The sequence below is a fragment of the Olea europaea genome, unplaced genomic scaffold (genome assembly GCF_002742605.1).
Source record: "Olea europaea var. sylvestris unplaced genomic scaffold, O_europaea_v1 scaffold490, whole genome shotgun sequence".
Lineage (NCBI taxonomy): Eukaryota > Viridiplantae > Streptophyta > Magnoliopsida > Lamiales > Oleaceae > Olea > Olea europaea.
The window spans coordinates 96004-109715 of NW_019263214.1; the positions used below are offsets into that span (position 1 = coordinate 96004).

General features: G+C 31.7%; 1 protein-coding gene across 1 annotated transcript; it reads left to right on the forward strand.

The window, feature by feature from the left end:
* The first annotated feature begins 12131 nt into the window (after positions 1 to 12131).
* On the forward strand, positions 12132 to 13127 carry LOC111388403 (major allergen Pru ar 1-like). The gene is made up of 2 exons (XM_023013093.1): positions 12132 to 12323; positions 12829 to 13127. Exons 1-2 carry the CDS (start codon positions 12143 to 12145, stop codon positions 13125 to 13127), a joined length of 480 nt encoding a protein of 159 aa, XP_022868861.1. The 5' UTR covers positions 12132 to 12142.
* Positions 13128 to 13712: the final 585 nt, after the last annotated feature.

The window sequence follows — 13712 nt, forward strand, 5'->3', positions numbered from 1 at the left end:
CAGACATAATATGGGTTCGGTCTTGAGAAACTCGTCCATAGTGGTTCGGCTACAAGAATATTCCACACGGTCGCCTTCGTGGTTCCGCCTGCCACATGGCATGAGTTCGGGTCTTGTTGGGAAAGGTATAACAATAGTCACTTCGGGGACTATTGTCATACATATGCTCTTTTCTTTCTCTCTTTCTTTTCTCCTAACCTTCAAATCCATGCACTATATAAATATCCATACATGAATTTCGGGGACTATTGTTATACATATGCTCTTTTCTTTCTCTCTTTCTTTTCTCCTAACCTTCAAGTCCACACTCTATTTTCTTTCTCTCTTTCTTTTCTTCTAACCTTCAAGTCCACACTCTAAATATAGAGTGTGGACTTGAAGGTTAGGAGAAAAGAAAGAGAGAAAGAAAAGAGCATTTGTATAACAATAATCTCCAAGCTTATTAAAGACCACTGGATGCAGAAGACTGTACATTGCAATCATATCTTTGAGTCTCTTCCCTCAAATGAAAAACAAAAAGGCCAGAAAGAGTAGTGAAGAAAAATAGTAGTTGAAGGGGGTTGTACAAAAGTGATATTGTTTTTTTTACATATCAAATGATACTTAGCTAGAGTGGGGGAGTTGAAAGAAGAGTTAGAGGTCATCCCCTGTTTGGTTTAGATAAAATTCGATTTTTATATAGATGACTTTGACATGTATATTGATCTCTGAGATGAAGGTCTTCTAATTTGAGCTAAAGGTTGGGGTTAAGTGAGGCAAATGAATCTTGGCCACTTCTGCTTTAAATACATTTATTAGAGATTACTGTACATATAGATGGCTTCAACAAGAGTTTAGATAGGCTTTATATGTTGGATGTCTTCGATGATTTGAGTTTAGACTTGACATTTTCTTTGTTTTAATCAACAATGTCTTTAAAAGGATTGATAAGATTAAAGAATCCAGTAGACAGAGTAAGCAATTGGAGGAGCTCAACCCTCGAAGAGTCTGGTACCTTAAGCTGCTCGAAGAGTCAGAGTTATTTGGCAATGCTATGGCGTCATCCCGAGATCTTGAAGCTTGAAGGTAAGAAGATGGTCCATCATTGTGCTGCAAGCTCCAAGCCACAGAGGTATACTGTTGAAGAAGAAAAAATGGGTTAGGAAGATATTAACAAGAGTTTAGATAGGCTTTATATGTTGGATGTCTTCGATGATTTGAGTTTAGACTTGACATTTTCTTTGTTTTAATCAACAATGTCTTTAAAAGGATTGATAAGATTAAAGAATCCAGTAGACAGAGTAAGCAATTGGAGGAGCTCAACCCTCGAAGAGTCTGGTACCTTAAGCTGCTCGAAGAGTCAGAGTTATTTGGCAATGCTATGGCGTCATCCCGAGATCTTGAAGCTTGAAGGTAAGAAGATGGTCCATCATTGTGCTGCAAGCTCCAAGCCACAGAGGTATACTGTTGAAGAAGAAAAAATGGGTTAGGAAGATATTAACATGTTAGTCAACAAGTGGGTGGGGCATGTATAATGACGAAGACTTGATTCCAAGGGTCCCTAATGTTAAATTGACACTGGTGCTACTTATGGGAGCTGGTGGTGTTCATCGTTAATTAGTCAACAAGTTAAATTGACACTGGTGCTACTATTGCTTTGTAAATATTTTAAAAATATAATAATATGATTTTTATATAACATTAGATATATAAATATAGCAATATATGTATATAAATGGTAGGAAATGGCAACGAGCAACGATGGTTGCCAAAACATCAATGTCAACGGCAATGTAAGTTGCTAAAACATCAACGTCAATGGGCAATAAACGTTGCTAATACATCAATGACAACAGGTATTGAAAATTTCGAAAGCATCAATGGCAACATGCAGTGAACATTGCTAAAATTTTAACGATAACGTGTAATGAACATTTCAAAAAAATTTTTTACAACGGTCTTTAAACGTTGTCGTATTCTTCTACTTTACGGCAACGTCGAAGCCACAACATACGCCCAAACGTCACAAAAGACTTTTGGCAACGTTTTTTGACAGTTGCAAAAGATTGTTTTTGGCGTAGTGTTATTCTGAAGAAAAAAAATAGGATCAAAATCAATGAAATTGAAGATATCCGAGTGAGCCAAAAGGAGCCTAACCATCATGGAAAGTAGTCTAACAATGTTTTTGGCACCACCATGTCCTTGGAGAAGATCATAGCTCTTTGATGAAAGTGGGCATTATTTTTGGGTAAATGGGAAAGATTCAATCATCATAGCCTTGAAAATCGTAGCAGGAGAAACACCAACTTTGATCCCTTGAGGAACTTCGACGACGACCATGTTTTTTCTTGAATGAGTGAAAAAATTAAGGATGTTTAGTTCACGGGCGGACCTATATGGTCATTTGAACCCACAAAATTTTAACCTTTTCCTTTTTTCCCTCAAAAAAATAGTTATTTTGATCTATTTACGCTCTTCTTTGACACACTCATTTTGGATGTCAAATGAAGTCGAAAGATTACACTTTTAATACCATTTGGAACTGCTCATGGCCTAGTTTTTCCCTCATTAATGGTGTGCGAGAATGGCCAACCATAGCAAAAATTACGACGCGTCAAAATACGCTATTTTAAACTAGTATTTCGAAAATTTCGATAATATGCTAACTTTCAAAATTTGTCGGCAATCGTATGCTATTTGAATCTACAAATTGCCTAATTACATCTTAGTCATATCGAATAGTCCAAACGGATATCGAAAATATTAATTATACATCAAATTCATGTCTCAAAAAGAAATGTCTAACTCATCTTGTCTTTAAAAAAAAATTCAATTATTTCATTAGCTTCTATTATTTTTTGCAAGATATGTTTCTCAATATAATTTACATCATTTTATTAGAAAATTTTACATGAAATATGACGTCAAAAACTTGAGAATCATTACGGATTAAATGTAATTTGAATTACTTTCGAATTACATTTGCTTTAAATTTGAATTTCATTTAATTCTTAAATTAAATTTGGATTTTATTTCAATTCATTTATTTTCAATTTGATTTACTTGCTATCAGCTCAGCATTTGTCGACGAAATGATAAACAAACTATACAAGTAACAAAAGTCATTTAATAATATTGATAATAATGTAATTATACAACATTTTCAAAGTATCAAACTATGTATTAACCTATTGTTATTAATATTATATATATATATATAAATTTCCAACCACACAATACAAAAACTCTGGATCCGCCCCTGGTTTAGTTAACTGAACTTCAAGTGATAAACTTAAGAGTTATGTAGAAAACAGAAGCTGAAGAACGAATTTATAGATGTTTTCAGGAAAGAATCATGCCATTCCAATTCTAAATTTCAGTATTCAACGCAATCCATTTTATTAAATTTCTGTATGTTCAATTATTTGGATTATTATAATACTGTTCAAAGGATAAATAAGTTGAGTCTTTTCCTATTACCACTTTTATCAGATATAGACTAATAATTATTTAGTATGCATTTTTTGAATTTCTTATCCATGGAAACTTGACTTCTTTTCTAGAAAAGAAATTATATTCAGGTTTGGTATTTGAATAGACTCAACACTACTAACAAAAACAAGCGAAAATATCACTTGTACATATGTCTTATACAATTTAAGTGATACTTATTGAAAATACTATAAATTTTTGAATACGATAAACATCGTTTTTCATATGCATCCGTGGTTGAGAAGAGTTGAATCCAATTCTATAATATTAGTATGAAGGTTTTGATACAATATATTCTAGTTAAATATTTGTTTTATTAAATATTGGATGCACTGTATTATTTATTGATTTTTATGTTTGACTAATTCGATCAAAATTTCAAGTTGGAAAGAGATTTATGTTTCCATCGTCTTAACTAGTTTGAATATTCATTCATTTATTTATTTATTTTCCACTAAGGTTTACTATCACGACACAAAAATTAGGATGCATCAACACAGAACTGTTTCGTGATTGTTTGCTAGTGTAAATATTACGTGTAGGGGAGAAAGGAGAGCATCCTTATTTTTTACATTGTTGAATTGAGACATTGCAATACCAACATGTATAGCAGTGGTAGGTATATGGATAAGGAATAAAATTAAGTACTGCTCCGATAAATTGATAAAACATACGTGCGAATGATAAATAAGTAATAGTTATGATTGTATGGTTGAAATTAATATTGAATTTTAAAAGAATAAGTAAACCATTCATAATTGATTGCTGAAAGGAGGCTAAGATCATCAAGTGCAGTCATGAAAATTTGATGGCCACGTCATCAGGCACTCCACCAACACGTTCTATTCATCTTTTCCATATTGTTCACCCATATCTTATAAATCCTTAGCTTTATTTGGACTCAAAGTCATTTTGTAACAACTAATCAAAGTTGAACGTGCATTGCAAATTATTCTAAAATGCTTTTTAAGTAATGTAAAAATAATATTTGATACCAATTTGTTTAAGAATTTGACAAGTCTCAGACGAATTAAAGAAAATAAAATTCAACATAGAAACTAAAGAGAAGAAAATTGTACTCTAAAAACTCAATTTCTATTATTCAATTTTTTTTGTAATGATGAAATACTATAAATAAGCAATATTTTTATATTACATTTGATACATAAAAATTAATGGTTAATACAAAAATTTAAACGCCCATTAAAATTTTTAGATACATGAATATAAATAAATTCATCTATAATAACTCTAGATTCATCAAACTAAAATTCATTGAATCTAAATTAATGTGAATATTAATTTTATAGTATTTTATTACATATCGAAAAACGAAAAGTAAGGTATTATTGAAATAATTGAATTGTCGGATTATTAAAATCGTCGAAAAAATGATTTTTCCTCGATGTGATACTTCAATTTATTATATATTCAGAATGTCTAAGGAAGTTTTGAAAGTACGAAAGAAAGAATCAAGTAGTACAAACGGTTAAAAACTGATATGAAGTTATAAAATATACTTCTATAGAAAGGTCAAAGAAGTATGAAATACAAATACCAGATCAGTTTTGTCTTTTCATGCCGATCAGAGAGAACTTATAACAAAAACACGATTAAGTCGAGGAGAATGCTTTTTTCTCATAATAAATGATTGTAGAATTTGAACACTAATATACTTTTATAGAAAGGTCAAAGAAGTATGAAATACAAATACCACATCAATTTTGTCTTTTCATGATGATCATAGAGAACTTATACCAAAAACACGATTAAGGTGAGGAGAATGCTTTTCTCTCGTAACATATAACTGTAGAATTTGAACACTAAGAGTGTGTTTGATTGACATGGAAAATATCACCTAAAAAAGAAAATATTTTCCATCTTTTGTAGAAAATAAAAACCATCTCTACCCAAAAAAAATGTTTTCCTTAAAAACAAGGAAAATTAGGCATATTTTCAAAAGTTGGAAAATGTTTTCCATGGAAAAAAATAGCAATCAAATACTTTAAATAGGAATTTGGGTGAAAAACTAATATTTTCCATAGAAAATAAATGTAATCAAACACACCCTAATATTACTCCCAACCCACTAATCTTATAATGATTTATTCGGGGATGATCAAGCAGAGGGCACCAGAGAAAGGAATTTAATATAACCTTAAGATTTTTTAATTTCTAGTCCTGTTTCAATGTAGATCTGGGTCACCTTCCCAATGCTTTGACAACAGTAAAAAATTGATAAACTCAATATTGACAAAGTCCAATAATTATTTGAGATTTTTTGATTATATGGGACATATCACTAATCTTTGAAGATGGAGAAAAAAATTGGTAAAGTCATAATTGACAAAGTCCAACAATTTTTTATTTTTTATTTTTTAAATTCCGAATTCTTTGTAGATAAGGAAAAAAATTGTTAACCTCATAATTGACAAAACCCAAAAGTTCAAGTCAGTTTCACAAGCCATTCATTTTGGGTATTATTCGAGTCAATGTAGATGCTATTAATTTGAAATATATCTCATATTCTAAATTCTTTCATTGGACCATCTTCATATTAAAAGAAATTTCACTTTTAACAATAAAAACTTTAGTCTTGAAAAATCTCACCATGCCAACTTTTTACGAAACAACTAAGCAATGACTTTTTATAATTAGCATTTTTGTCATTATAAGTGACATTTCGTGTATTGCTAGATCTTTAAGTAAGTTCTCTGCTGGCATCACTGGGACTAGTGGATAAATTGTGTTGGTTATATTCTTCTTGAAAGAGGAGAAAATGGATAATTGAAAACTCGAACCAAGTATGAAGAAAGCCAAATCTGAGGCCTGAAACACGGATACAATACACTTTCTGAATACAATATTTATCACACATAAATCCTTTTTCTAACTTAAGTATTGAAGGGTCGACAAAGACACATCTTGACGCCTTCATTCCAAATACTGAAAGATCTCGTTCATGCTCATTCTTAGTTGTCAAGCTCGAAAATCTATATGTACGATTTTCGGTCGCATCAATCACATTCTAAATATACAATTAGATGTTCAATGAACTTAAGAAAAAAATTGTTATAAAATAATTTGTACCATCTGAAAATTTTGAGAAATAATAAAATGGTAGTTTCTGATATTCTGCTTTTAGTTTCTCCATATATTTATAGCTAAAATTTCATTTTTTAACCGTAATTAATTAAATTAATTATTTTTACTCCATGGATTAGAAAAATATTTGATAACATTAAGTAAAAATAAATTTTACAATGCTATCAATAAATAATAATAATAATAATAATAATAATAATAAAAGGACATCATTATGATTTCTGTCCACGTTAATAATGTTGAGAATTATAAACTCTAATTATATCTCACCAAGAGCAATCAATTTAAAGAAAAAATAAAGCAATAAAAAACTTGCAAGATTTATAAATGTTACCTCAACGTGAGAGTGTGTTCTCCCTAGGGTTGGCAATGGGCCGAGCCGGCCTTTAATGCCACGAACTCGGCTCATGCTCGTGGCGAGTTTTCAATGAGCCGAGCTTGGGCTCAGCTTGTTGAAATTGGGCGAGCTCGTGGGTCGAACCGAGCTTCGACTCGTGGGCTCGCCTTTTTTTTTTAAATAAAGAATATAGTTTTAAAAATAAAAAGTGTTAAATAATAAAAAGTGTTAAAAAATACAAATAATTTAACGAAGACAAGTTTTTATTTATTTTTATTTATATCATATTGTAATTTGTAATACTTTTTATAAACTATAAAATATTTATATAATGAAAACGAATTATTTTTTGAAATACATTTACAAAAAATATATTATTTTGATTTCTTTTTAAAGTTAATAAAATGTGAACCCTTCTCCTTTATTCAGGCTTGGGACCGACTACATCAATTTTAAGTAGGCGGAGTTAAAAATTGTACACGAACAATTTGTTGTAACGTGTACAATTTTTTAAAGAAAATTAAATTTAACGATTAAAAAATAAAAAATTTTTGATTAATATAATTAAATCAAATATCATTTACTTGACGACATGTAATTTCAACGTATTTATCTTGTAGTCGAAAATGAGCGTCCTGCCAATCCTTCACACATATTAACGCTTCCAAAATATCTTCTTTCAATCGGCTCCTGACATCGATTAAAACCCTTTTACCTGCACTAAAAGTAGACTCCGAAACAACAGTGCTAACTGGAGGTGTCAATAGATCTTTCGCAATTGCAGAAACAATTGGCCAACGTCTTTCATACTTTTACCAAAATTCAATTACGTCTTTTGAAATTTTTTTAATTATTTTGTCTGTTGGCATATTATGATTGAAATAATCAATTAATTCGGCAGGTATCATATTTTGAGTTTCGACCGATGTTTGATGAGATGCAGATGTAGACTACATGGCACTAGATGAACACATTGCAGTTGTATCATATCTAAATATATTAATGCCCTGAAATAAATTCATTATTTTCGCAGCATCTTCTTCAGTTTCAATAGAAGGAGTAGGTGCAGCAGAGGGTACCTGACTAACATTCGCATCCATTCTTTCTGCATATAAATTATATATTCCACATAATATTTGCTCTAAATTCTTATAGGTGATAGGTGTATCAAGTATTAAAACTTATTGATTTGATCAATTACATATTTAGTTTCCGAAATATTATATCGAGGGGTCCATTGCGCATGCTAAAGAAAATAACACAGGCAGTTCTTCCCAATGTTTTCTAAACTTTAATTTCATAGCAATTAAAATTTCACTAAAAGCAGGATCATTTTTATATTTATGAAATGTTCTTGCAATTATATAAAGACGTCCAAGCACCATACAGCTTGTGGGATAATAAACGCCGGATAAAATCTTTGTGGTCTCATAAGAAGATGTCAAAAATCGTTTAACTTTCAAAGCTAAAATCCAATCGGATTCATTTAACATACCATCGTCATCACTTCTAACATGTCTATTGTTGTAAAAGTCCGTTACTAAATTTTCAAAACCTTCACATGATTTTAATAGTAAGTATGTAGAGTTCCATCTATGAGCAAGTATGTAGAGTTCCATCTATGACCTACGTCGCTAACAAATATTTTAGCAGTCGTCACCCCTAGTTCGGTACAAAAATCTTCAAATACTTGTTTTCTACTAAGAGAGATCGTAATATATACTAATGTATTCCTAATCTTTTGAAGTTTATCCTTTATATGTTTTAAACCATCTTGCACAATTAAATTCAAGATATGACACACACAACGAATATGAAACAAATACCCATCAAAATCAGGCTGAAGTGTCCTACACAATTTATAGACGACTACCTTATTAACTCTAGCATTATCAAAAATAAAAAATCGAATTTTAGTCTCACAATGATATTCTCTAACAATATTGATAATAACATTATATATATTATTAGCATTGTGAGAAAATTTAATAATTCTAAAAGCAATAATTTTCTTATGCATGCACCAAAGTGGGTCTATATAGTGTGCGGTTGCAGCTATATATGCTCTTTTATTAACCCCTTCCCATATATCAGAAATTAAGGGTATAACACCCCATATTGTTGCAAATCCATAATTAATTGTTGTTTTGAATTATTGAAATAATTTATTGTATCGGCACGAAGAGTGTTTCGACTTACCCCAATATACCTCGATTGTAGATATTCTTTCACAAATGAGACGAAGTGTTGGTTGTCTGCAATAGCCAGAGGCAACTCAGGGGCGGCAACAAATTTCACCATTCCGGTTCGAGTATCGTCCTCCGAATACACCCACATGGATAGGGGTGAAGTTGTAGAACCGGCGCGCTGGACTGCCAAATTGTAATTGTGTTTGACTAGCTGGAAGAAGTCCATGTCTGGCTGCACATGATTTGTAGTGGCTGTTGAGATGAGTGGTACCAATTCCTTTTTACCATGTCAATCTTTGTTGACAGTATTTACATACTGCTTTAGATTCTGCAAGGCCATCAACGACTTTTCCCGTTGAAATCAACTTAAAGTTATCCGAACATTTTACTTGTTTTTTGGCCTTTCGCTTTCCCCTTACATTTGGGATATTTTATTGCTGATCTTCATCTTCATGTTCAGTTTCGAGAACTTTAATATCATCCAAATCAATTGGAGTGTGGCTTCCCTGACCGTGAATGTGAACATCTTCAGGTATCGGTATATTATTTAGATCGGCAAATTCATTTGAAAATTGACTTTGCAGCATCCTAAGCGATTCTCCATGATGTGGCAGTGACTCACATCCTGTATCGAACAAGCTCTCAACAAATGAACGCTGATCCATTTCTGTAATTATTTATGATGAAATCTTGACTAGATGAATATAAATGTAGTGAGATTGTGAGAATTGAGAATTGGATAAATTGAAATTGTAACTAATAAACTGTAAAAATTGAATTGATATTGTATTTTTTGCAACACAAGAGAGTAAAAACTCGATAATTGATATAATAAAAGAGAGTTGAGATGGTTGTAATCTTGGAATAGCAATTGATATGAAAAAAATATTTAGGGGAAGGGGGTATTTATAGTAAAAGGTAGGGGGCAGGGGGGAAATTAAAATTCATTGACCAAACGGTCACTGAATAAGTGATCAAAAATTCAGTGACCAGAACGGTCACTGAAAAGTGACCAAAACAATCACTTTTGTGACCGTTTTGGTCACTGGCTCGTCGCTTTTGATGAGCCACGAGCCCGGTTCATCTGAATGGCGAGCCGCTCTGCTCGCCTTCCGACGAGGTCTGCTCGGCTCGTGATTTCACGAGCCCAAGCCGCCCACAAGCCTTTTTTCCACGAGCCGAGCCGGCGAGCCGCGAGCAGGCTCGACCCAATTGACATCAATCACGAGCCAAAACCGCCCACGAGCCTCTTTTCCACGAGCCGAGCTGGCGAGCCACGAGCATGCTCGGCCCAATTGACATCCCTAGTTCTCCCTAGTTGTTGCAATAATTCACTATTATGAAAAAAATGTTTATAAGAGAAAATATCAATCCTATTTTCTCTAACCTCTCTTTCTTTCTATTTGATTACAATACATAAAATTTAAGGACTGCTCCCTGTTTATAAGATAAATTAGATTAAAATTGAATTTTACAAAGATTCCTATTCCTTCATAGAATTTTATAAAAATACAAATGTCTAAACATATCTTAATTAAAAGGACTGCCATTCAATCCGCAACCATATTTGCAAAGTGGCAATAATATAACTCGATAATAATTAGGTTCCACAAATTAACAAATATTTTTATGTGATGTCCCCCTATTGGGTGCCTGTCTGGACGTTAAGCAAGCCTATTTATAAATTTGCTAAACCGAGGTTTGATCTTAAATTCTAAAATTGCTAAAAGTATTAATTATTGCATCAATCTTCATCCGCAATGCTCGCATTCTTGATTCTAAATGCTGTCAATCATATAAACTTCTTCATACGAAACATTTTATGCACGTATTCATTCTTATTGTATCTAATTTAGAATTTTATTTCTTTGACAAATTATTGAAAAAAAAAATCTATTCCTAAAATGGATGTTAGGATACTAATAATTTATGTATTTCCCAACACTTTTTGGATTTAAATTTATTGAACAATACATAAAAGATATAAATATAATATCTTAATATTAATCTATTGCTTTTGTAATAATATTATTAACAGAATAAAAAACTACGAATAAAAAGATTATAATATCATAAAGGTTTCCCTTCATTATTTTTAGCAGAATAAAAACTCCGAATATTAAACATTATATATTAATGTTACGCAACGTATACTTTTATCAATTTAGATCAATTCAACAACTGGTTTTGAATTTAAAGAAATTGTTATTTGAAATATACTAATTAACTATTTAATTTATAAATTTAGCAAAAATCTTGGAGCAATCTCTCGAGCGAGATGAATCATGTGTTGACTAAACTTGTTTGCGTCCTAAAAAATAAGTGTTCCTATATATGAGCTTAACATTAATTTCAGAGGACCAGTGATAAAAGATAAGAATGTTCTTTAATCGTACTCCAACGTCAGTTGATCGTTCAAGGCGCTTGAATGTAAAATTAATCTTAGCCCCTCGAGGCAAATAAAAATCATATTTTTAGTAGATTTTAATAAAAGTTGAAGAAATATGTAGTTCAAAAGCTATATATCTGATAAAATATGCTGTTAAAATTAATATTGACATTAATTTAAATAAAAATGAAGATTTTAATCCCACCTAATAAGAGCTTAATATTATTGAAACTGGTCCCCTTTATATCTACAAAAATTTGAGTCACTTATTTTACGAACAAATTCTGAATGTAAAATCTCATCTCCCCACAGTACCTTGACTTAATAAAAATGCAAGTAGAAAATAAACTCAAACTCCTCGACCGCTGAGCATTTATTAAAACAGAAAAGAAAACCAATTGAAATGCAACAGCTTCATGATGGATTGGGCTCTAAAGAAAATCAAGACATGGCTAAGTTCTCATATATTCACATCATCTAGGCCGGCTGTGGTATTATATTTAAATCTCAATCAAATGATGTTATCCTCAAAACCAACCCTATATATACCATATAAAGCTTCTGTTTTCTGCACAGCTCTACACTTCTTCTCTATTGTAATTCACTTAACTTTTCATTGAGTCTTCATAAGTTATACGATTTGAGCTAAACATGGGTGTCTTCAAGTTTGTCCATGAACTCAAAACTAATGCTTCCCCCAAGAGGATGTTCAACGCTTTGATAACTGATAACCACGACGTTTTGCCGAAAGTTTCCCCATCCATCAAGAGCATTGAGACAATTGAAGGAGATGGTGGTGTTGGAAGTGTCAAACAGACAAATTTCTCAAATGGTTAGTCCAAATATTAAAATCATGAAAAAAGAATGAGAATATAATATTTTGTATATAGAAATGATTTTCTACTCATGGTGGGTAGAATAAAATATGCCACTATGACGTGGCAACGCCACATGTCAGCAGTCGAACATATAATTTTTGAAATTCAAAGTTGAATTGTCAAAAATTGTGCACTTTGAATTGTCAAAAATTGTAGGCCCACATTAGCGGTGAGTAAGATAACTCATACCCACAATGAGTAGGAGATCATTTCTGATTTTGTTTATATGCAGTACTATTGTGTCAAAATGGTATCCAATATACCAAAGTCATAATTTTGTAGTTGTTACAAATAGAAACCAAAATAAATAAATAAATAAATAAAATAAAATAAATTAAAAGGAACATAAGCTTAAAACTAAACATTTTTTACATACTACTATATGACACTAGACAAGATAAAACGTCCCAATTTTAGTTGGTTTTATGTAATCTCATTAGCATCTTTGTTGTATTATAGGGGCTTACTTCAAGTACATGAAGAACAGGCTCGACTTTCTAGACATAGAAAACTACATGGTCAAGTCCACTTTGGTTGAGGGAGATGCACTTGGTGACCAGCTTGAAAAAATATGTTACGAGATGGAATTCGAGGACTCAAAGGATGGAGGATGTGTCATCAAGATCACCAGTGAGTATCATACCAAGGGAAATATTGTACTTAAAGAAGATGATATTGAAGCAGGAAAGGAACACGCTATGGGACTTTACAAGTCTTGTGCAGATTACCTGATTGCCAATCCTCATGTTTGTGCCTAAGTAATTTTCAATTATGTATTTTCAAGCGTAAAGGAAGCAATATCTTTCCTATTTTCTGTATTTCTTTAATAAAGAACTTTGTTTTACTTTTCCATGGAAGTTTTTTCTTCCCCAACTGTCATCAAAATTTCCTGTATGGCATTAGGATGAAATTTTAGCATAGTTCAGGTCCTTGCCATAATAAAACAAATTTGTTTGTGTATTTCCATCGACGTCTATGTATTCATCTTTCATTTCGAATTTCCAATGAATATCAAAATTCATCAAATTACATGTGAGCTTGCTGTTTATAATTGTTTCATTGCACACAAACTTTAGTTACATGGAAATTTTACCTTGATTTGGACAGAAAAGGCTATGGATAGTTACCCCTAACTTTTGTACGTTGGATGTTTCTCCATAACTAATGTGACAATTATTATGGTAAGTTACCAATTAAGCGTCATAAAAATTTATCCTAGATAAATCAGACCCATGCGACAGGAGATCCCATCAAGCTCCTATTTATTGATTTTTGTTGGAGAAGAGAGATATTTGATGATATTTGAAGGATTTGCTAATATGTAGAATATTATGACGCAACCA